This window comes from Astatotilapia calliptera, chromosome 13 (assembly GCF_900246225.1).
Source record: "Astatotilapia calliptera chromosome 13, fAstCal1.2, whole genome shotgun sequence".
NCBI lineage: Eukaryota > Metazoa > Chordata > Actinopteri > Cichliformes > Cichlidae > Astatotilapia > Astatotilapia calliptera.
In genome coordinates this window covers 24465607-24491515 of record NC_039314.1, presented here as the reverse complement: position 1 = coordinate 24491515, position 25909 = coordinate 24465607, and the positions used below count along the sequence as shown (strand labels likewise).

Genomic DNA, 25909 nt, shown 5'->3' with positions numbered 1-25909 from the left:
AAGCAAAGACTAAATAAGTTATTGGAATAAAGTCGATGTGCATAAAGGGTCATGAAACCACTGTTGCTCATGAGGCAGCTATGACTCAGGACACCCAAATAAAACGGCATGGTTGTAAACCTAGACAAAGTGTACCAAAATATAAACATGCTTTGGTCATTTAATGTGTCATTCTGCTGTTACAGAGGCACATGATGTAAACTCCACATTGTGAGTTTGTCCTTTTTTTGGACAACTGTATTTCAGGTCCATCTTACATGTTGCAGTTCTTACTTGAACTACATGCTGCAGGTCAAAGCACAATGAGCGCAACAAAAAAGACAAATAGGGCAGGTAGACAAAGGGGGTAGTTCCAAGTGTTGCGATAGCTTCCATCTTATCTTCACCTGGGTATAGGAGGAAGAGGAGGTGCTCCTCTTTCCTTTTTACCAGAACCTGCAAAGAATCAAAGACACACAAAGTTAGTGCTTTCTTTAGTAACAGAGCATGTTTTCCTCCACCAGATGGCAGTGTCTGACAAGCCAGATCAACAGTTTTCCCACTTGTTTGGAAGTTTGGACTAATATAATGTAAATATCAGCCAAAATCTTTAGTGAGTTCAATATTTTTAATTTAATGGTGCACAAATGCTTAAATATTGTAAGGTAGTCTGATTATAGCCAGAAAGACTTAACAGAACTAAACTGAATGTTGTGACGTTTTACAGTTGGGACATTGATTGATTGTTGAAAAGAAGATTACAAAAGCAAAGTAATGAACTGGGAGGGACAGCAAACTTTGATGTTGGGAGTTAAATGGGAGTTATTGTCAAATGTCGGAAAAGTACTGCAGACGATTATAAGAGAGATAAATTAATGTTGAGGCTAGTAGTAATAGGCCACAGACAACACAATTAGGACTGGTACCAGAACGTGGCCTGGGCTGAAATGAGGAGCTACAATGTCAGATGTCAGTTCATCAGAAGTAATTTACAAACCATAAAGGAATGCTGATAAACTACTTTGCTTTGATTAGAATCTCATATTGAATATATTAAATCAATAATATATCGTTAATTTGTAATGTTATAATCAGCATCACTTTTTCCTGTTTTGTATTCTTTCCTTTTTTCTGATGTTTTTTGTGCTGTAAAGGACTGTGGATCAAGTGGCTCATGTCCAAAGTAATGTTAAAATATGTAATGTTATGCACTGGTCTGTCAGTGTCTTTAACAGGTTACTAAGCAAACTGAAAACTGCATGAAGATCATCTAACGATGCTGAGTGCAGATAACATGCAGAACTCACCTTTGCTTTCATTTTTGCCAAGCTTACTGGGGTAGGTCTTCTGGGAGTGCACATAGGGCTCAGGTGGAGGAAGGTCTGACACTGGGTGAAAATTGAACCGACCCTCCCACTCATCTATTAATGGAAAGAATGAAGGTGTCAGTGTTAATTTCTCCAGGAGAGTGACTTAGCTTTATGACAGTATATGTATAAAGGATATTGTATTTGTTTAGAATTGGATGAAACATGACTAAAAATGTAATTTTAAAAAATGGATCCCTGTAAACTCGTTTTACAATCTTACTACTTTGGTTAAAGGAGTAAAAACAACTGCAGCGGAGGTGAGTGAGTTCTTTTGCCATAACTGAACATAACAGACTTTACGTCTTAAAAACAGTGCTGAAGGATATCGTCTGAAAAAGTCCTTTAGAAGTCAGAGTTAGCCTCTTCTGTTTGGAAAGTAACCACTGGTACACATGGGCTTACGTGCTGGTTTTAGGATTTTATTGTTGTTCCTTAAACAGACTCGACATACTTCAGTGCTATTTTCCTCTTTATTTTTGCATCGTCTTGCCATAAAGTAGCAAAATTATTTTATAGACTACTCAAATAAACCTTAATGACATATTAAAGGTTTTTCTCACCTTGTATTTGGTTGTGGTTTTGGAAACCATTCCCCATGGGTGGTGGTGGAGGAAACCCACCTCCTGTTCCCGGCCTGTCAGGAGGAAGGGGAGGCCTGCCTCCGGGTCCACCACGAGGGGGCTCTGGGCCTGGCCGTCCCATAGGTCGACCTGCAGGAGGTGGAGGAGGTAGAGGGCCTTTGGAGCGGGAGAAAAAAACAATAGGATGTTAAATGATCCAAAGTGGCATAAAATCCAGTAACTTTTGATGTTAATGGGCATGCTATATCATAAATATGTCTAATATAAAATTAGAATGCTGCAGTAATTCATAGTTCAATTAACAGGTGAGCTCTTTTTTACCCGAGCGTACTGATGACTGGTTCCTTCCAAGAGCTGGTGGTCTCTCATTTGGAGGAGGAGGGAGAGGTCCTGACCGGGTAGGTGGTGGTGCTGGACTATGGCTGGCGAAGATAAATGTAATATTAATCTATGTTAATCCTTTTTAAAGTATCCCTATTTTTTAAGCACACATCCCTTAGGAAATATAAATCATTGTGCACACTACTTTAAAACCTTGAGGATTAAACTGCATATCTGAAATACGACATACAGATTTAACTTCATAGAGCATCAAACACTAATCGCTCTTCTTTCAGATTTGCACCCCAGTCACTTTTGCCATTTTAGTTAAGCAAACTTGGATGTTGCTGTGTGCACCTCTCCTTCTGTTCTCCACAGTTAGCAATGTTTGAATGCCATCTGTTAAATCAGCCAATGTTGTAAGCAGACACCAGGTGGAGTTTAGCTAAGAGATGAAACCTGCCACAATCTGATATTGTCATGTTGGTGTTGTTCCCAGATCAACATAGTAAATGTTGTTCCAGCATCAACATTGCAAGTGACCAATCAGAATATTGTGACATCATACTTTTACCTAACCCTAACCCTTTAATAAACACTAAGCAGAATTGATATTGTCCTTGCAACATTGGAATTTCATAAATGCACGAATGGCTTGGCGCGCCAAAGAATAACGTCACAACAATGTGATTGGTCACTTGCAATGTTGATCCTGGAGCAACATTTACTATGTTGTTCCAGCAAAAACACCAACACGACGATATCAGATCATCCTGAAAGCTGAGGAGTGGGGTAGACTTAACTTTTTTATAGATACACACATTATTTTGTGTTTTTTGGTGTGGACAGGTAGTTTAGCTTTATTTTTATTTTTCCTTGCAATTTGCAAGTTTGCTGTTTTATTGTGTACTTAATTTTGCTTTATCTGTTTGTCATTTATTTTGTGGTTTGGGACGATTACCTACTGCTTAATAGCAAAGCAAACACCTAATTTAACAGTAGGTTTCCCACCTCAGTAGCAACAGGAACCTTCCAAAGCTAGAGTAAGTGCTTAGTGGTATGTATGTTTTAGACTGTGACTAGACTAGGAAACCTCTTAGTTTAAAGTCAAATTAAATTCGAGAAAAAAAAAAGATTTTATCAACATTCAACTTAAGTTTTCAAACTGCGAGTGGCCTTTTTAAGGAAGGTACTGGTTCCTTTGCATGAAGTGTGAACTGCAGCATCATAGAACAGCTATTAGATTTGAATCTATGCAAACTCTGATATGTCGACCAAAGTAGATACCATGCTCACATTGTCTGATAAGAAATGCACCGCTGCATTTCTTATTTCTTGCAGTCATCCATTAAGATTTAACAGATTTCAGGTGGCATATCAGATAAAACTTTGTCAGTACCTGTTGAGCGAGCTGTTTCTTTGGGGTAGACGAGGTGAGGGGTCATCACCTCCTACTGGGGTGGGAGGTAAGGAAGGAGGCCCTGGACGTCCTGGTGGAAGAGGAGGTGCACCCCCACCGGGTGTGGGACGCGAAGGTGAGGAAGAAGCAACAGACGGAGAAGGTTTGGAGTTGACTGAAGGAGGAGGAGGTGGCGGCATGTCACGTGGTATGGATGGCCGGTGTCCTCCAGGGGCAGGTGGTGGTGGCGGTCGATCATCAGGAAGTGGGGGCCTCCCTCCTGGAGCAGGTGGTAAGGGAGGTCTGCTGCTATTTGAAGGTGGAGGAGGCGAGGAGAAGCTTGTTCGAGGGCCTGGTGTGGAACCTCCTGGTGGCGGAGGAAGAGGGCCGTGCCTCCCTGATGGAATGCTTGGTGGTCCAGATGGAGATCCATGGCCCGGCCTTGGTCCTGTGGGGAGTGATGGTGGAGGTGGGCCCCCACGAGATGGGAAGGACTGAGCAGGTCGAGGTGTGTTGGGTACGGGAGGAGGAGCACCTCCTGGAGAGTCTTGCCTGGATGGAAAACCTGGGCGGCCCTTGGGAAGATCAGGGGCACTGCTACGGCCACCAGCAGGGGTTCCTGGAAGTCTAGGTGGTCCGCCGCTAGGGCTTCCACCACCACCAAAAGGGCTTGGGCCACCACCACCAAAAGGGCTTGGGCCACCGGATCGGCCTCCAGGTGGGAGAATGGGTCCTCGGCTGGGTCCCGAGTCTGACAGAGAACAAAACGGAAAAATAAACTACGAGATTGCACAAAATTTTCTTTGTTGTTTGTCATTGTTTTGTATCTTTTTTTTTTTTTTTTTTTACCATTGGAGTCTCTGTTCGCTGCAGATCTCAGTTTTGGCATCCCACCCGCAAACAGGCCTCCTAAGCCAGCAGGAGCCCCACCACCACATCCTCCTCCTCCTCCCCCGCCTCCTCCTCCTCCTCCCCCACCTCCTCCTCCTCCTTTGGGTTCTGATAGAAAAAAACAAACAAATATTGAGTTAATCATTCTTGCGACATGTGGAGGACATTCATTACTGAATCATATTATTTCCTCATTACTTGTGACTAAGTTAATATGACTAACTCCCATTATTTCTCCTTTGCAATCATAACTGAAATAGTCACTGAAATGACATCGACTTACTGTCAAATACGGGTGCACTGCGGTCATTTGTAACAGTTTTCTTTAGTCTGGCTCCTTTACCAATATCAGACAAAAGAGCACTCCTTCCATGCTGCTCTGAACGGCTTAGATTTGGTTTTTCTGTGTTGGCCTGAAAAAGACACACAAACACTGTCAGCCTTTGGAAGCCACTAGCAAATTGAGAAATACATGTAATTGTAATTAGTTATGCTTAATTGGAAAAAGATGTCATTAAATTAACATTAAAGCAAAATGTTAGTGGTTAAAATCAAGGTTACAAGTTATTTTGATATATTTTTGATTAAGGGATTTATAATACATCTAACATTAATATTGTTGTTTTGAACATGCCTGCACTTCTTTTTCAGATATTACTGGACAACGCAACTCAGCAAAGGATGATACTGTTCATTATTACCCAGTGTTCAATACATATTTAAGCTTTCTTTTCCCTTCAAATTCTTGGCAGAAATTACACTGCCCTTTTTCTGCTGGTCGCATCACTGCTGATTGCTATCTGCCATGCCTTCAACCAGTCAAATGCCTCAAAGTGGGTGGTCTTTTCGTCTGTCACAAAAGACTAATTTCTGGAAATTAAATAGCATTTTCCTTTTGAAATAATAAAAAAAAAGCTCCAACACATATTCTTCAGTGTGAAACGGTGAAGATGCTGTTGCTATTAAATGCTCAAAGAGGTAAGGTCAATCTATTACATTGAGGATGTGATTAAAATGTTGACATTTCTTTCATTTTTGGCAGGGTACCTAGTCAATTGTAAGCTTTTAGATTTCTAGAGCAAGCTTTTCAACACTACATTACTTTATAGCATTTTATAGAGAGATGGATAAACAGTCAGTGAAAGAAAGAGAAAACTGTCATTTCTTAAATTACTTCAACTTTAAAGTGACAGGCCATGTAGATGAAACTATGAATGAAAAATAACAAAAAAAAAAAGATTTGTTATGACATTATATGGCCACAAGATGTCTCTAGCTCAGTAGAACAGAGCAACAGATCTGGCTTGATTTAGATAAATGAAAACAAAAACTCACAAGAGCAAAAGTAGGAGGAGGGGGAGCTGCTGGAGGTGGCGGTGGTGGAGGTGGTCCTGGCATCTTCTGCTTTCCTCTGTTTTACTCTATCTGCACTGGATGCCGCACCCTGGAATACAGATCACAGACATTCTTGAAAAACAGGGAAAACAAGCTGATGTTGAATTATGTTTGGACCTCTTAAGCAGCAGACTGCATTTTTAAAGCATCCCAGTGTCCCATTAGGGATGAGGCAGGATGCTTGCACTGCAGTACATTTGTGTTTCCTCTTACAATTTGTTTATCAATTAAAGGCTTTTCTGATGACTATATTATTCATGACTCCACCACAGGATGGTAGAGACAGTAAAAAAATGGCAGACGGCAAACAAAACTGAATCACAAAAATAGTGACAAAAATGCTGTATGCTGCTGACATCACAATGTAGTGATTGCCATTGCTTTTTGCCTTTTTAGGGACATTTTTTTCCTCCTTCAGTTACACGGTTTTTGTGATACACTTACTCGCCAGTTTGTTAGGTACACGTGTTCAACTGCCCATTAACATAAAAATCTAATCAGCCAATCACATGGCAGCAACTCGAAGCATTAAGGCATGTAGACATGAAACAGATGACCAGCTGAAGTTCAAATGAAGCATCTGATTGAGTGATAAAGGTGATTTAAGTGACTTTGAATTTGGCATGGCAGTTGGTCCCAGACCGGTTGGTCTGAGTATTTCAGAAACCTATGAACTACTATGACTTTCCCATACAACCGTCTCTAGAGTTTATAGAGAATGGTCCTAAAGAGAAAGTTTCCAGTGAGCAGCAGTCCTCTGGGAGAAAATGCCTTCTTGATGCCAGGGCCAGACTGCTTTGAGCTGATGCAAGGGCAACAGTAACTCAAATAAGAACTCTTTACAAACCAAGTTAAGCAGAAGAGGATCTTTAAATTAACAGCAAGCCTTGAAGCACATGGGCTAGAAGGCCACGCCTGTTGCCACTCAGGTCAGCTAAAAAAAGGAAACTGAGGATTCATACGAATTCATCGAAATTGCATGAATGAATATCGGAAACAAGTTACCTAGTCTGATGAGTCTTAATTTCTGCCATGACATTCAAATGGTAGAGTCAGAATTTCACCAACATGAAAGCATGGATCCAATCTGGCCAGTGGTTCAGGTTGGTGGTACACATTTAGAGCCTTAGTACCAACTGAGCATTGTTTAAACTTCACAGCCAACCTGCTATTGTCCATCCAGCCACTGATGGCTGCGTCCAGCAGGATGACACATTTCAAATCATCTCAGACTGGCTGCTTGAATATGGCAGTGAGTTCACTGTATTCAAATGTATTTCACAGTCATCAGATTTCAATCCAACAGTGCACCTTTGGGATGTTGTGGAACAGAAGATTTGCATCTTGGATGTGCATCTGACAAATTTGCCACAACTATATAATACGTAGTGAGGTGTACCTAATAGTGTGGCTTATGTGTGTAGATTACAGATAACTGTTTCGTGTTTCAAATATCACAGGAACGCAACATTATACATAGCTTTGATGTGATAGTATTGTGCTGTGAGTTACTCTCTGACTTCCTCAACTAGTTTCTACAAACCAAAAGGTTAAACTACAAAATGTTGGTGTGGAAGTAACAGTTCTCATTATGTTCGTGCCAAACAGCAAAAGCACACTCTGATGATCATTTCTCTAGCAAAATCTCTGTCATTCACAGACTAGCAGGGATTGATAGGACTACATATGGATGCTAATAACTGTTTAGAAAAATACCACAAGGAAATCCTTTTTAAAGTATTTTAAGCTGTAGTTTATTTAATGACAAGTACAGTAGATACTATGAGCTGACTGCACTGAAGTGCATGCGTCTATATATTTTGCACACAAAAAACAGTGGCTAAAGAAAGTTACTTTCATTTCCTTAAATTTGGTGAGAAGTCTGAAAATATGCAGAATACAAAAAAAACAAAAAAACAAAAACTGTAGGTTACTTTGTTTGACTGGCAGGGATCGCACAACATCACAATCATTTATCGTGGTGGTGCTCGTTCACTACATCTGAGCTCCACTTGGGTTTTAGCCTGCTGTACAAATCAGTGGGGGAGTCCAGCAACTGCAAAGACAGCAGCAAAGGCTCTCTATGATATGACTTCCTCTTTAGTCGAGTCTTTTTTTAACTAAACATTACTAATAAAAGTGGTTCTGACTGGAAAATGTATCACCCTTTGCACTATAATGTCATGTATTTATGCTATGTTGAATTCTTGGAGGAACTGAAAGTAAACGACGGAGACAAGATCGCTCGAGAAGGAAATATTTTTTTCCAGAAATATGAGGAGTAGCAGGTCATAACAACAAATCAGTTGATATCGATCTCACATACAACGGCAAACTGACAGTAAAAGTTTCATCACTAAGGAACTTGAGTGTTCAGTTCCTGTAACCACAGCTTCAAAAAGTGTTGTAAATCTATATAAAGAGTTTATTTTTACAAAGCCAGAAGACAATGTTACAAGGGCTCATTCTGTGTAAATGCCAATGGGAAGTCCAAGAGTTTATAATGCTTATAATAAAATACTGATGATTAACACACCATCCTGTGACTGTGATAATGTATTAGCTGCTATTATTCTCATTACCATTGCTCTTTTCCACTGAGAAGAAAATAGGGGAAAGAAAAACAGTACGTGAATAGTGAATGCATGCAGCTTAAGGACAAACTGAACATGGCTGATGTAGAAACAGCTGCAGACCACTGATTCTCATGTCCATGAAGCTGTGCAGCAGCAGCTTTCTGTTCTAACATCAGGCAGAACTATGAACTTGCTAAACTCATTTGCTTCAAGCATCCACTATGCGTTGTTTTTCACGAGGGAGAGATTCAGTTTTTCTTAACCTATCACAAGATACCAATGTATCTAACTGAATCTAAGATTATTTTATGTGACCGCTGACGTGTAGTTATGCAAGTATACTGGTTTACCTGCATTTCAAGAGTTAAGTCAGATAGAAATGTTCAGTACAGTTGTCTGTTTGTATAACAGTAACTGTGTCATAAGGATGGCAAAGAAAAACAAAAATAATGAGCTGGATCTCCATCATTACGTGCTTAAGTTTAAAAGTTCTTTTCAATTGGATCTCTTGAATGTAAACTCTCATCGATGAGGCAAATAAATGCAATCCCTGTCTGTAATGCAATGTATCCAGAACACTACACCAATGCAAGTGGCCATGTCACCAGTCACATTTCACCCTATGAGAAAAGGACTAAGATTCCAGTAAAGAGTAAGACTTGTTTACTACCAGAGAAAATGATGTCAGGAAGGTGTCAGAAACCCAGTGCGTCACTCACATTTGACACTTCCCCAAATAAACTGAAAATGAACAAGACTTCTGAGTCGATATCTGAGTGGATAGTTTAAATTACCTGTTTGATAAAAAAGGTTGATGTAAAAAAAGCCACGAAGCAATCAAGGCAGGGTTGTGATTACTGATTTACTCCAAAGATGAATATATAAATAATATAATATTTATTTTCTAAGCCTAATCCATTGCTATCATAATGGCAAACTAGTCTGAATGCAAATAACAAACAAACTCATTGGTTTGTCTGTTTACCAGTGTCAACATAACTACTCTAATCACAGAGGTTAGGCGAGGCCACGTACAGTAGGCAAAAGGCATTTAACCTTATTGACTAACTTTCACTTGTATTTATCCATATCAACTGTTTCATCTCACAAAAATACACACCTCACGTTCTCACTTCATTTTTATTTGCACGCATAAAAAAAGACCATCCTCAAGGGGCCTCTTACTTCCTGTATGCTGCTGACAAACAGGAAGTCACGATGCGCCTCAAGAACCGCAGCCATCCGGTTGCCATCCGATGCCTCTACATCGCAGCCACGCATCATTTTGATATTCTCCTACCTCATTTTCTTTCTCTCAACTGTGAATCGCCAAACCACACCCCAACTCCACACACACACCCTGCATGTGTGTATAACCCCCATGTTCCTCCTTTTTTGTGCCTTCATGTTCACCCTTGCATGAACTATCAGCCTTCTTTTCTCAGTCTCGGACAGTTTCACTCAATGCCCTTTCCCTATCGCCCAGTCTCACTGGTTCCTGCGTCCTTTGTCGCTCTCAGTGTCTCAAAACAGCGAAAAGTGAAGTTTAGATTTTGTCTGCTTCCTAAAGCTAGCAACACAAATCTTATTTTAAGGCATACATGGGTCTTCAAAAATGATCCCCATCTCGTACTGGGGTTGTTATAGGGATACAGCAAATGTCATACAAATTTACTTCCATTATAACAACTGTATATCTGTTACAGGGACAAAAGAACATGTTTATAGCAAAAAAACAATAACAATAATATTCAACATGATTATTAGTAAGAAGTTGAAACATTAGGCAGTTATTTCTCAATGTAGAGCAAGAAAAAGCCTGTAAATGCTGCAGAAACAAACGATAAAACACTGAGTGAGAACAGAGTCTAAAGAGGACAGCATGTACCGTAAACATGCATCAGTGTCAGGGCTGGTATATCACACCACCTCAAGTAATTAAGTCACTCAGAAATTGGAAACTTCTCATTTGCAATTCCTTTCATACATTCTTTAGTCATATTTAGCAGTAATAAGAATACAGATTCGGTGAAGAGTAAAGAGAGGATTTAGAAGAAAATTGTGTGTTGGTGCACAAAGATGTTCACCAATTCCTAAATATTTCTGTTTTAAAAACTACAGAGTTGAAAAATTCAGTGTATAACATTTATTTGGAAATATAATGTATCAGTTCGTGTGGGGTGTTTTTGAAGATTGTGAAAGACCTCTTGCCTACTGTGCCCGAGCTTACCTAACCTCTGTGATCACAGAGTAGCTCTGTCAACACTGATACACAGGAAAAACTAACGTGTTAGTTAATGACATATATATTTGTTTTAAACGAGTTTTCCTCTTACAGTAGCAATGTATTTGGCTTTGAAGACAAGCATTATATCCTGATACTTGCAATATAATTTATCCTTGCGCTTTCTACTGTGGTACAAGTAGATGATAATCATAGAAATTATACATAGACAAAAGATACGAAGCCACCTACACTTCTACACAACCTTTTAGGACAATCCACTTTAAATAGGTGGAGTAACTTTTGCAGTTATAAAGGCCGTTACTCTTCCGGGTAGGCTTTCAGCAAAATTTTGGAGTATGTGTGTGGGAATTTTTACTCATTCATCCAGAATTCCCAAGCATTTTGAGGACAGATAATGATGTTGTAGAACAGGGCCTGACTTGCAATCTAATGTGTCCCAAAGGTGTACGGTGCGGTAGAGGTCAGCACTCTGTGCGACCCAATGAAGTTCTTCCACAATCAAGGTCTCTAAAGGCACCCAGCCCATGCCTTTAGGGACCTTGATTTGTGCACTGGGGCACAGGCATGCTTGAACAAACTGCTCCCATAAATTTTGAAACATAGAATTGTCCAAGTTGTCTTGATAAGATGAAGCTGGCCCAAGCCAACCCCACAGAATTATTAAATTCAATTCATTTTTTGAGTTACCACCAGACATTGTATGAGAGAGACACAACTGTGATTTCTACTAGTGCTTAGTGAAGTCCTGCTGTGAAGCCTCATCCATCTTGGCGTTTGGCTGTGATGAGGGTTGGATGAGACTGAAAAACTCAAGAAACTAAAATTAAATGTCTGGTAAACTGTGTGATTTTATGCTCATACAACCTGCAATCATACAATAAACATTATGCAGTATTCAAAAAGATTTGAAACTCATGAGTGAGCCCCTAAGCCTATTGGTCTATAGACTTTTATACAACAGATTTATTTTTGAAGCTAGAGAAGTCCCCTAATTCCCCTCAAAGACATTACAAAGAATGCTATTTTAAGGCATTCCTTTTCTGTGTATTATTGTAGGGTCTTTGCTTTACAATTGAGGTGACTGCTGTTGTGATTTGATGCTACATAAAGAAAAAAAATAACATTGAAATCACAGTAGACAGCGCAAGGATTAGATTACTAGCAAGAGGTTAATTCATGATATCCTGGTAATCAGTAAAGGACTAACAACAAGGGATGTCTGATCTTGCTTTTATCTGTAGTAAATTTTCTCCAAATATGCCTAAGTTGCCAAATACCAAGACTGCTGCATCAACTCATTTCCTCTCCCAGTGATGAAATTACACTGATACAACTGCAGATAGAAGACTGGTAAGTGAGCGTCAGGATTACCAAAGACATTTTTCACACATGCATTGAACCCTGAATACCTGACAGAATGCATTTGAGAATGCAAATTTCCGACATAGTTGAATGATTTTCCACCTGCCAGTTCCCTAGTACACAGTTCGTGTGATGTCAGTTGGTGCAATATCTGAAGAGTGCAGTTAATTGTTGGGTGCATTCACTGCTGACAACTGGTCATTGTGTTCAATGCACAATCCATCCACTCTCGTATGTTGGCAAGGGAGTGAAGCTGTGGTTAAAACCACCTTTCTGGTTTTATATAGTTGAAAGTGAGCATGTAAGTTATTTAAGGTGACAACAACAAAACAAGAATTAATTTGCATTATGAGCTGTGTGCTAGCTGCATTTTTAAATAATGCTGAAACAGCTCTGACTAACTGCAGAAAGACATCAACTTCCCCAAAGGAAACAGGCTTGTGTGATGAAATGGTAAAATGCGCTTCAAAACTTCTCTCCCTCTCTCTTATTCACACATAGCCTAATATTAGCAAAGCACTTCACAATGGTTCCTTTGACAAACAGAGAGGAGCAAGAAGGGAGAAGCAGGGAGGAAGATTTGAGGGACTTTGAAGAGACTCCATGAAAACACAGACTCAACCTCTAACATATGCTTCAGTTTACAAATGGTCATAAAAAGGCTTCTTCATCCCGCCACTGAACCCCCTGTGCTCCACATCCTCATTAGATTTACTGCTTAAGTAAAATCATACATACACAAATTCATATTACAAAGCACAGACTTTGTGACTGCTACCCTGAAGAAGAACAAAGTTTGTTCTTTTGTTAAGATCTCCACATTTCATTGCTTGGTGACTCGCTAACTTGATGCATTTTACCGACTGAAGGCTCCCTAAAATGGAAACATCACATTTTGGTAGCTTATTAAGTCACGTCTATGTGTCCCCAAAGCACCACTGGCTGGGCTTGCTGCAATGAGTTATCGGTAACCGAATGCCAGTCAAAGTGTTTTCCCACTAACACATTAAATTTAATCGGCCCCATTATACTTTCATCTTGGCATCTTTGCACTGAACCAACACACATGACTCACGTGCATACACACTTGTGCACACGTGCATGCACATACAAACTGACATACATGACTCACGTGCATACACACTTGTGCACACGTGCATGCACATACAAACTGACATACATGCTCACACATCTAACCTCTTTGAATTTAGCGAGAAGTGTCTATTCATAAAGAGAGAAAGCAGAGGGATTGTATCTCTGTCTGTTTTGTGAAAATGGATGGGCAGACCCCCCAGTCTACATGCTACAGCCTTTGCAAAAATATGTATTACGGCTCGTAGGAATACAACCCCCACAAACCCTCTGATTTTTAGCACTATATCTTCAAATAGTCTATGTCGCAAACCACAATACAATTAGAAATTGACTTTGAGTGCTTGTGGTCTGTAAACAGAAGAGATGGCACTGCATATACAGGACCATCTAACTCCCATACCATTTGGACTTTTTATTATACCGCCATAATAGTGTTGCCATTTCAACAAGAAAGCTATCTAATGAAAAGAGAAATTAAAAGGATTCAGAGTGTCAAATTTCATAGGAACGTCACAAAAATTCTAAAAAATATTTCTGATCAAAGAGGCTGCTGAGTCTAAAATGTGCCTGATCAGCAATAATTCTCTACAAAGATCAGATCTGCAGCTTTTCTTTACAACTTGTTAAATAGCCGTTATACCTCGGGGTTGCTGTTTGTGATATCCCAAAGTTGAAAACTCTTGTTCTAAAGGGTGTCTCTGAAAAAACGTTAACGTGCACAGGTTGTTGGCTTCATAAGCGATGGAGCTATGATGTGCAGATACAAAGGAGCAGCCACACTTCTGTGTGGCAAGAATAACCCTAATCTGACTGTGATTCACTGCATCATTCACAGTTAAAGCCTGGTACTGTAAAAATAACATTATAGAGTGAATTCACATACATTAACACATTAACTTTTAGACTTCAGAAGTCTACTACTGTTCTCAGTTAATCGAACAGAATCACCTCTGTCCCTTTCTGGATAAAAGAGGGGTGACATGACATGCTCCACATGAAAGCCAGAAAGTCCATCATCAAAGCTGAGCGTTTTCTTATGGAGCTTAGAAATTTGCACTCCTGTATTTTGACATTATTTCATATTCACTGTTAAAGTTAAATGGCACAACTAGCCAAATAGCTAAGTGGAATTAGCTAAGTGGAAGGGAAATTTAATTCTGGCATCTTAAAGCATTTACATTATTGCATGCGATGGTGAATGTCTGAAAAGAAATATATGGCATTTAGAATATTGTGCATAATGATTAATTAAAAAAATACATCACAATATTGTAAATGCTGTGATTTTATTTTCAAGCTCTAAACTTGATTATTTAAAGTTCACAAATGTTAGATGCACAGCAGTAACAAACACTATCAGGCTTCAGAGCATACAGGAACGCTGTGGTTCGTGAATTAGAGCAGGAATCCGCCCCCCTTTTGTTATTTTTTTCTTTCCACAAATTGCACTTCGGTTTTACACGTATACAAGAACAAACAGGTTAGCACAAAGACAAAAAGAAACAAGTAAAGAAGAAACAAGGACCATTTAATGACTTGATAATATAGCTGGTATTCTGGTATCCATCCACTTGTATTCACCGTTACCGTGAGCCAAAAGTCATTCATCACTGTATGTGAACAAGGCTCCCTTACTGTTATTACATACATTGTTTGTTATTCTTTTCCTGCACGTGGGAAATGAACTCACCAGTGTGCGTTTCTCTCCATCTGTAATGTTGATAAGAGCTGTTGTGTTTTTTGCGTTTGTGCCATGCACTATGCTTGCAGGGTGGGAGGGTGGACAGTGCTTCTCTATGGAAATGGCATTGACAAATATTGACAATCCCACACAGGGACAGGCAAAAAATAAATAAATAAATAAAAGCTGATTTTATCTCAAACTGACTTCAACATTTTGATTACGTGCAGATGAATGGCCAAAATAGTAACTTTTCCAAAGATTGATTCTACATTCATATGGAAGTAAAGAAATGTGGAAGACTGTGTATAAACTATTTTTTAAAAAGCTGTTTGTCAGTATAAGCATGTGTAATAATTTCAAAGGGGTCATGTTGGGTGGAAGCGGGCTTATCATTAAGGGGAAGCCTGCAATCACTTTTCATTCAACTCCACCCAAGCTGCAAACAGGTTCAGTAGTGAGTGTTAAGTTACCATAAACGATAAGACAAATCAGACACATTTTGTGTATTTCAAAAATTTTAACTCTATAACTACAAATTACTATTTTAACATTTTCATGCATTGGAAATCGAACAAAAAATTTGATGCCAATTCCAAAAGGATCCGAATGTGAGGTGATTTTAAACATGAGCTGCAGGAAAACTGTAATATTATACACTTTACAAGAAGCCCAGGGTAGTAATAAATGTGTCTGACACTAAGCAGAAACAGTGCTGAGTGGCTAAGCTAACATCCTGTGGTGTGTTCACATACACACACCCGCTGACACACACACCAGCTGAATGTTGACAGATGTGGTTCCATTGCTGCTGTTTTAGTCTTCGACTCAGCAGGGTAATTTTACCTCTCAAACATTTCTCCAAAATAGAATTAAAAGCTGAAAATAGTTTGTGATGGGAATGTGTCTTCCTCCAACAACAACAAAAAAAACACCTAAGTTTTTCTTCAAAAAACGTTATTGTAAGTATTGTGGATTTGTGTTTTTCCCCTGACGTGCATTGAAATATGGACAGACAACATTTAAGCAGAAAAGGAAAAAAAGGTTATTGCACAAAATTCACATAAGACAAATATAGACTGGACAGGCATATGAAACCACTCGGCGACGTGATGTGATTTCTAACCACTTTTACCATTTTTTCTGGTTTTCCTCCATACCTACACCACTTCCTACAAAAAAGACAATGTATTTACCTTGACTTTGGCTACCATTCAAAGATTTTGTTTTACGATTCATCATGTGTGTTTTTTCTGAAGCAGGCTGAAGGATGATTCAATACAGTCCTTTTAAATAAAAAAAATTATGTTTTTTAAATTGATGGTACATTCTATAACTACCCACAGAGTTGGTTATTCAAAGACCTCTTTTAACACAACAGCCAGATTGCAAGGGCTTTCAAAGTAACTGGACATGTAGTTATTATGTTTCAGTTTATATTTAATTATATAGTTCCAAATTACAACAGTCACCTCAAGGCTATATAGACTCCAGAGACACTGTTTGGGCAGCAGTATGTCATTTAAAAACAGATCATGCACAAAAGACTCAGATAGGAGATGACCACACAAGTGAAGATGAAACTCAAAAACAGTTGGATACTTTCTAACAACATATGTTAGAAAATATAACAGGGAAGTAGGAGAAACATTATATTATTATATATAATGTTCTTGTATAACATACTGAATTGACAGTCAAGCTACGTGGTGCAAAAAAAATCAATAATAATAATAATGATAATCTAAGATGTAGGCATGCATATCTATCTTTTGCTAGAATTTTGAGGATTACTGTGAATATAAACTCACAATGATCATTAATCCTCAAAGAGCAGAAAGGCCCATTTGTAGTTTGCAAATACAAATGTAGGCTCCTGAGTCACAGCCCAATGAGCTGAAACAAAATAAGGCTAAGGCAAAAAATACACCGGAAAATAGCATTGAAAGCATGTGACTGCATATTGGTGGTGTTTCTGTTATGCTATTGCCTTAATAATTATTGCCAGCTGAACTACTGTGTTGTTGTACTGCTGTTTCACATTCTTTGTGCTCAGATTCAGTTAAATGCATCAAAACTAATATCCTTGTTAAACATGATATTCTTGAACATAAATCCAAACCTAATAAAGACCTTTTCAGGGCAAAGAAATTGATCTAGTATGCTGAATCTGCAGCATACTAAGTAACTCACCTGTTACAGTGAAGACCAGGCTTAAGACAGCGAAAGACCACAATAAGCTAGAGCTAAATGGGGCCCGGTAAGATCATCATCATGTACAATATAGCAAGTCTGCTAATGTGGGCTTAACAACTCCAGGAAGTCAATGTGTTATGTTTATCCATCTAATTGCTTTTGAAGAACCTAAACTTTGAGTGTTATGTTGTAAAAGGTCAGCATTCATTACCTAATGTATTTGTTTTATCTAGTTTCTCAATGCAATGTACTTTCACATTACTAAAAGAATCCAGGAAATGAATTCTAACGGATGCTCAGCTGGCTTTAACCAAGACTGGGCTTTGCCCTCAAACTTCCTCACCATAGGAACAAATTATTTTTTAGCTCATAACTTCAACTAAACTACTCCAAAAAAGGGGCCGCCAGGTTAACAACAGACTTCAGGCTGATTTAGAGTCTTTTTTTTTTAATGTGACGCAAAACAGTGGAAAGAACATAGAAGTGAATGGACTTACTCAATCTGTGTCCATAGAAGAATCAGCAGTATATTCAGTAGACAGTAGAAAAAGCACCTTAGCTCATTCCTCATAAAAAGGCAAAATGCGAACAGCAGCCACATACAGCTGAAAACGGAAAAAAACGGAAGATTAGTAGCATCTAAAAGTCTTCAACACACATTCATTACCAAGTAGGACTTCTTGATTCCACTTCCTCTAAAGTTGCATATCACATATTCAGAGAAGTCCCTCTTAAACACATACAGAGCATACATACAGCGTGCACCACTTCCTTTTTTCAGTTCCCCCACCTGGTGGAGGGGGAGGGGAGCTGGAGTTTAAAAAGAAGTCTGGGCCAATAGAAATCCAGCAAATATCTGACCTCTGTGGAGGTTATTCATCCAGGTAGGAGTCCAGCAATATCATTAGAATGCAATCGTACACTGAGGCAGCAAAATTCACTAAATAAGAAGAAATATGCAAAGTTATTTTTTGTTATATAATCTAGCACAACAAGGTCCTTCTAGAGTTTTTAGAAGTAATGTATCTATAATATATTATACTTTTAAAAGTTAAATGCAGTAGTTCATCAGCATTGCAATTCATGTTTTAAAGGACGTTCTTTTCAAGTAAAGATCATCTGCACACTGTGTGTGATACAAACAGCGACTATAAAAAAGGTGAAACCTCAGAGAAGAGGAATTAGCGCACCCTCGCTCGCTTGCTCTTCACTCAGTTTACAAGATGTGATGACCTATTTGGTTGCAGTGACCTTCCTGCACAACCAGATTTCGATACTTCTTTACATAGAAAGGCAGTGTTATTTTGTGCGACTGTTTAAGATCTAAGATTCTAAAGGTGGCCTTAATGGCCAATTTCACTAATTGATAAATAGATGTTACACTATTATCAAGAGACATTTTTTATATATTTTATAAAATTAACAGCTCTTTGGTATGCAACACCTGAGTGCAGTAGAGTCAAGTGAGTACTGAGATGAACCAGCTAGGAACATTAACATCTTTGTCAGTCTTTTTGCATCCTGCAAACTGAAGCCTAGTGATGACACCAAAACATTTTCTTTTTTGCTACAATTTGGTGTCTTCAGCTGCTGTGTGGTGAATGGGACATGACTGTGTCATATACATATACACACACACACAGACACACAATAAATATATATATATATATATATATATATATATATTTATTTATTTTCCCCTGCTTTTTAATGACAGAATATCAGGTGCAGCTGTTATTTAACTGAAAGTGAATTGATTGATTCCGGCCCATAATGTGGCTGGACATAAAGGTTAGCATAGCTCCACAGCAGACGCTTCCTGTGCTCTCAGTGTCAAACTTCCTGCTTCACCACACAGTCAGAGGCGGTCTGCCAAGCCACCGTCAGCTGCACTTCAATACTCTCCCTCATGTCTCCGCTTTCCATCCAACTACAGCAACAGAGCAGCGTCTTAAGGAGACACCTTGGCTTATTCTCATGTACTCAGCTGTTTTTCTTTACCAGAATCGAGTCTCCAGTGAGGGGAAAAAACACGTCTGGGTAGTTACCTCAGTTAACCATATAAAAGGCCACTGTTTCCCTTAACGGAGACTGTTGCAACTGGCTAATCCATCAAAGAAATGCCTATTCTGTTAAATCATCACTCACCCAAACAAAGCAAACACAGATTTAAACACTCATTGCAGGTGATGGGACTGATAAATGACTGAGAATGAAGCAAGCATTCAAAAAACAAACATCCCTCTATATCTCCTCGAAACATTCTGAAACACAAGAACATTAACCTTTAAGAGATCAACAGCAAAATCCTTCCATGTTTTCTAGCCCTGCTTAAATGCATCCCTAGCAATAGCATGGTGATTTACATTACAATACTTTAGCATGCAGTGTGTATTAGTGTATTTTTACTCATTCTGCACAGATCCTGCTAAAATTAAACAGTCTTAAAGCTTTGAATCCAGAGATTAAGTATTAAGTATCTTTCAGTGTGTGACTTTTTTGGAAATGCACGGGTTATTTTTTGTTATGCACCAACACTATGTCTAAGATGTTTTCCCATTACATCATGTTGCAGTGTTTAGTCACTGCAGCATCAGCAGTTTGGGCTGCAACTGTAGTAAATCTCAAAAATAATCTAGGAAAATGCATCTTTAAAGGAACAGAGTCACATTTTTGTTCTTATACCTCCCTATAGAACAGAGGCTGTCTGCACTGTTTCATACCAGACACGTTTTCATTAGTCAGGTGTTTGTGGGTGAGTTCTGTTATGACAAAGCAAAGATAACCGTTTCCCTGTTTCCACTCCGTACTAAGCTAAGTCGGTGCTGGTTGTAGCTTGATCTTAAACTAACAGATATGAGAGAGCTATCAATCTTTTTGTCTAGCTCGTAACAGCAAGTGGATGACTCCATATTCCAAAATTGCCACAGGCTTCTACCTGAAATGCTGATGTATTTGTTGTGGCATGTCAAATTTTAAATTAACTTAAGTGTCATATAATATATATATATATATATATATATACATATATAAGTGCTGCTGTAATATACTGTAATAAGAGTTTGAAAAGGTTACACACCATCTCTGTAGTCTTCACAACCACAGCAGGCACTCTTGTTGTGTCTCGGGCATATTCAGCCCTATCAGATTCACAGTCTGAGCGGAGTTGTGTCTCAGTATTTCCTCTTTGTTACCATTGACATCACAACCACACCTAAAGCATGTACTATAAAGCAAGTTCAACATACCCAAGATATATTTTCCTTATCTTTGGAAACATGTATCTAGGTTCATTTATACTTCTTTTGTCAGGCTGAATGGTAACACAACTCAGTAAGTCAACCCAGGGTTGGTGGGTTGGCTGAGGTATCAGCACTTATATATGTAAGGGGAATATGTTGGCAGTGCATCACCAATACAAACATGGATAAGTCTATAGGTTCCAGAGTGGGGTTTTTTTTCAGTTGTAAAAATGTAATATGACAAAATAAAGGCAGGTGTTGGTGTAAAGCAGCAGCATATAAATCTACTACACAGCAGCCTAGTGCACAAAAAGTGTGGTATTAATGTGATAATACGGCTTGCAGTCTATATTGTCTATATATTACACACTTCCCTGTGTAGACACAGGGAAGTCTCAATAGAGTTCAGGACTCTCAATAGAGTTCAGGAAGGAATGTCATGGGGTTCAAATGCTTATTGATTTTTTTTGCATCTCAACACACAACCTCAAATATGGTATTAATATAGATGCAAACATCAAACACTGTTATTAGACTCATTAGGCTGAAGAGAAGAGAAGAGAAGAGAAGAGAAGAGAAGAGAAGAGAAGAGAAGAGAAGAGAAGAGAAGAGAAGAGAAGAGAAGAGAAGAGACTCATCCTTTGCTGTATGTCACAGTCACATGAGTGTTAGTGGAACTTGCCTGCAGGCCACTCAGTCACTTTAGATGCTTTGTGATCACACATCAGACCGCATATGACTCATATAGTGTAGGTTAAACAGAGATGACACAATTGTGTCACTTAAATGCTTCAATAGTGTGAAAAAAAACATCGGAAAATATGCAACAGCTAATGCTTATTTGAAGAAACACTTTAACTTGTACATCTGTTAAGTTAAAATAATTATCCCATGATTGATATGCAGTTGGGAAAAACGTAGAGTACCAGAATGAATAGTGACATTGAATTGGAGGAATACTAATCAAGCGTTGGAATTTAACCACTCTGGCATTTCCTGACCACATAAATCATTGTTTCATTTGTGACTGTGCCTGTTTATAGCTTTGGCTGGTTACATTAATGGCACATGAAGCACATGGTCATGAATTTCAGTACTGGACGGACACAGTGGTGCCAGAATCACATGCTTTACACAGGAAACCGAGCAGAGCACAAAAAACAAGTTTTTTGGTTTTACTACTACCCGCACATGCTACACAAATGCATCTGAACAGTGGTGCATTTCTTTTCACATCATAGCCTTCATAGAAGGAAATGGTATGATGTTTCTTAGAACATGTCTTTCTGAGTTATTTTAGGAGATGACAGAAGTGGAAGCTCCTCGCTTCCTAACTGACGCTGGGTTCGGCCCACTGCGCACTGTGGAATGAAAAGAACTCTGAGCTAATACTAGTTCTGTGACGAGGCACATGAATGAAATACAACCGGGGGCGATATGAGCACACTCACGAGGCTGCCCTCTGTTGTGCAATGACCAAAACCTCAAACGATTTTAATGAAACCCGGACATAAAGTAGAACAAAACTTTCTACACAGTGCTGCTCTTTTTGAAGGTTGTAATCCAGAGAAGTAACAGGTTCAGTCCAAAATAAGGTTACACAGGAACACCACATATTTACACACAGCTACCTTATTAGGCCGCTTAATAGACAAAGCTTGAAAAGGTCAAGTCAAAGAAGATGTGATGGCACTGACGTGAAAGTATTGGATTTTTTTCCAAGTTTCAGGATCCCAAAAAGCACCACTTCTAGTCATCCTCACTCACGCAGTCAAGTAACTTTCAGCAAGATACTAAAGGTCAAGACACATAATCCTAACCCTGAGCCCCCACAATGTATCCAAACATTATCCCAGTAGCTGATACAGGCGCTCTTGCAGCATAGGTAAATGTAAAGTGCTCTAAACTGTCGTCAGTTAAAAGTAATTTCAAGAATACAGTCCATTTCCCCAGTTAAGGATACTTGACTTCACTGCAGATTTCAAGAGGCTCTACTTATGAGCAATAAAGCCTGCTTCTTACTGAGGATGGAACAAAGCTCAATGAGTGCTTGTATGGTAATGCTTTCAGTTTAAAAGCATCTCTAATAATCTTAAATTAACAAAACTTTCTAATGGAAGAAACAAATCTCTATAGGTGCCATAGTTCCAGGAACAACACGACAACATCATCCCCTCTAAAAGAGGCATTTAAAACCTTTTTTTTTGGGGGGGGGGTAATAAAATGAGTCATTAAGATCCAAGATACTTACAGCCTACTCTATTCTTTTGTCCTTCTAGACATTGCTTTGATGAAATGCACAGATCACACTGGATCATCATCCCTGGAGCTACTGGTGCACTAATGCTCTGAATACATTATGCAATTAAGTAAATAAAGTGAGAGAGGTCTGGGACAAACCAGGAGGTTTGGTGAATTAATACACTGAGGATATAAGAAATAAGAAGTGGCTACATATTGACAAATGCACAAATAGCATTTCAGTAGTGCTTCAGTACGGAAAACTGAATTCAAGTCAATTTCACACCATTCAGAACGAAATGTATACTTGGTTAATTTACAAGTGTTCCTTTTAGTGTCAAGTGTCCCGAACTATACCAGCATGTTTGCCGACTCCCCATATCTGAAAAAAGTTATCTACCCAGGCACCAAAACGTAAAGTTTTTTGAACAACAGTAACAGGTGAGATATTACACAATATCAAGAAAAGCTACACAGTGGAAAGAAAGAAAAAGTCAACTGATTTAAACTACTGATAAAGCCATGCAAGTCAGACTGGAGCTAAGAAATGTCAGATAAAGTGGCTGCTAAACTGTGAAAATGACTCTCCAGGCCTTGCAGAGAAGGGAAGCAGTACTGTGTTCCCCATTTGATTAATGTGTTGTCGCCATTCCTCCATTCAAAGTAAGTAGCCTTATAAACTAAACGTTTACAGTACTAGCTCGGGTTTATGAATCTGTCTGTGTAAGTGCATGCAGAGATACTGCTTGCCAAACAGGTTGTGGACGCACACAAACTCGCGTTATACGCTTTCAGCCTAATATCTCTTCTGTGCAGCTGTAGTCAAGTGCATTTTTGTATGTGTGTGTGTGTGTTGCCACAAGTGGCCCCTGCTTTTTACAAGGCTCTTTGAAAATAAAACCCAACATTGCAGCCCGTCCCCGCACGCCTGTAGCTCTCTTTACAATTACGCAACACGAAACGCATGCCTTATGTGTAGCTTAACTGTAAGAGAGACGAGCTACATCTTCATGATCTATGAAAAATCGGAAGTTTTAACAGAAACCAACACTGAGCACTATTTGTGGGTGGAATGAAGAAGGAAAAAAACCCTGGCCTGTGCCCAAAGTCCCAGCCAGATCCCCGCAAGTGCCTTAAAGTCGTATTTTAAGCGTGTAAACTACTCTTCTGATCTTGAAATAAACAGTTGTTTCCATCTCTGCTCAAATCATTCCCAGCTGCTTTCGGAAAGATGACAATTCTCCTTCTTTCTGCTTGTACAGCGAACTCGTCTGTCACGGTTTCCGCTTAAGTGAAGCTTTTTATTTTCTCCACACAATCACACAAAAGCAAAACTTCAACGAAATTTAAGACAATGTTTGCTTAACTTACCTCTGCAAGACCGAATTGCTGTCCACGGCCGATGTAATCTTCCATCGACCGTCAACACAATATGGTTGATGTTGAGGACCGCTACGCAGCCAATCCTGAAGTCTGCAGAGGGCTGGCAGGCAGACAGACAGCCCTGCCACACTCGCCTCATCCAGAGCCTTGTGCACAGTGGGTTGAGCAAAGACTGCTGAAGGAGAGCTACATGAGGAAGTAGTTTCATGATCACAGTGACTGTGTGGAAAATGTAGTTTAGCTAAATGAGACCATAAATAATATTTATACTTTCTATAGACAACACAAGACATTTAGTCATAAAACATTGTAATAACTTCGGTAGTGTTACCAGTAAATATTAAGATGTAGGTGTGTGTCTAGAGGGGAAGGTATGTGGTGGCACTGGCCAGACCTGAAAAAGGATTGTAGGTGCAGCTAACTGCCAAAATACTGTAAAGAGAATGGCAGGTAACAAATATGCATTTGTATTTTAGGTGTTTTAAGCTTTATATATTTTATTTTTTAGAAGAATCAGTACTATTATGCTACTTCAGTAGAATTTTGACATATTCTTCAATGGCTAAATACTTTGTTTGCCACTTTGGAAACAGCTATTCTTTACAAAATGATAAATGATATGTAACCCTTTTCATGTCTTAGCATTGATCTGGCTGCACAGGCCTGCAAATGATGCACACAATAATATGCAGTGTTTCCATGCTTTCTAAAATCCCTGATCAAACATTTTGTTTTCCTGTCGGGTTCTCCTGCCTTGTTCTTGGTCCCCCCTTGTCTTCCTATTCTCCCCACAAATGTCATTTCTACCCCCATCTTTTACATCTACATAGACCTAAAATGATCCTGTTCTGTTCATGCCATTTTCATTTTCAGATGACAGTATTTTTCCTCCTTCCTAGGCTCAACTCTTTGAAGGTATGACTCTGGGTTCGGCCAATGCAGCTGTGCCGGCAGGGTCTCTTATCCGGAGTTTTAATAGTGATGCAATGTTTCCAGATGTGGAACAAGAGAGAGAAAAAACAGCATTAGTGTAACCTGAAAAAGTTATTTTCTCAAAAGACACACAAACACTATATATAAGGGTTTCTGACGTCATTGAATTTGGAAAGAAACACCAAATTCCACTCTCAGAGAGAAGACCGTCAACAGTTTGATTACATAACCCTTTTCCCCCAGCGAGACAAACAGCTGTATCGCGATACTTACTTTTAAAATTAAAAAAACAAAAACAAATCCATGTTTTATCATTCTTTTGCTTGATTTTAACATTTTGAACTATATCTTACTCACATATTATTTTCATATTTGTGCTAAAGTTACACGTCTTTTACACAACATGAGTTCAGAAATGCTTGTGACAATGCAGAAGCCCTTCTTGCAAAAAAGGACTTAAAGGAAACCCGAGCTGATTGGTGAGTGGGTGGACAAGCATGCTGGACATATCAGAGGTGCAGTTTGTTCTGCCAGAATGCCTCCTCACATCTGACGGACATAAGCTTCACGTGGCCCGCCTTACACGAATAAGACAAGGCTGCCTCCTGGTGGACTAATGTAAACACAAGTTTTACTAAATAAACAGTTGCCGTGTTTAACCATAAATTACCAGCTCTGTAGTAGAAGTTCTACATCACAGTACACGTACAGGGAAAAAAGACAAAAGCATCATTTTCATTTAATAAGCTGTACATTTTAATAACATTTCAAAAACATTAAGATTATATACAACAGTTATTGCAGAGAAATTATGAGTCACAAATGCCTTTGTTAGGTACACCTTACTGTTATCACGTTGGAACCCGAGCCTCAACTCTCGCGGCCCGGTACCAAACCACTCACAGACCGGTACCGGTCCGTGGCCCATGAAGGGAACCGCTGCTCTATTGGATTGAGATCTGGTGACTGTGGAGGCCATTGGAGTACAGTGAAGTAATTGGCATGTTCAAGAAACC

At 39.1% G+C, this 25909-nt stretch overlaps 1 protein-coding gene across 3 annotated transcripts; it reads right to left on the bottom strand.

Moving 5' to 3' along the window:
• Positions 1 to 316: 316 nt before the first annotated feature.
• wipf1b (WAS/WASL interacting protein family, member 1b) lies at positions 317 to 24134 on the bottom strand. Of its 3 annotated transcripts, XM_026190325.1 has the most exons (10): positions 23949 to 24134; positions 17592 to 17699; positions 5877 to 5985; positions 4825 to 4954; positions 4500 to 4649; positions 3651 to 4401; positions 2252 to 2352; positions 1910 to 2086; positions 1287 to 1400; positions 317 to 435 (listed from the first exon to the last, which is right to left on the bottom strand). In XM_026190325.1, exons 3-10 carry the CDS (start codon positions 5937 to 5939, stop codon positions 383 to 385), a joined length of 1539 nt encoding a protein of 512 aa, XP_026046110.1. In that variant the 5' UTR covers positions 5940 to 5985; positions 17592 to 17699; positions 23949 to 24134; the 3' UTR covers positions 317 to 382. The 3 variants fall into 3 exon arrangements, with proteins under 3 accessions (XP_026046110.1, XP_026046109.1, XP_026046111.1); XM_026190324.1 differs by lacking the exon at positions 17592 to 17699; XM_026190326.1 differs by lacking the exons at positions 17592 to 17699; positions 23949 to 24134 and adding an exon at positions 17762 to 17814.
• Positions 24135 to 25909: the final 1775 nt, after the last annotated feature.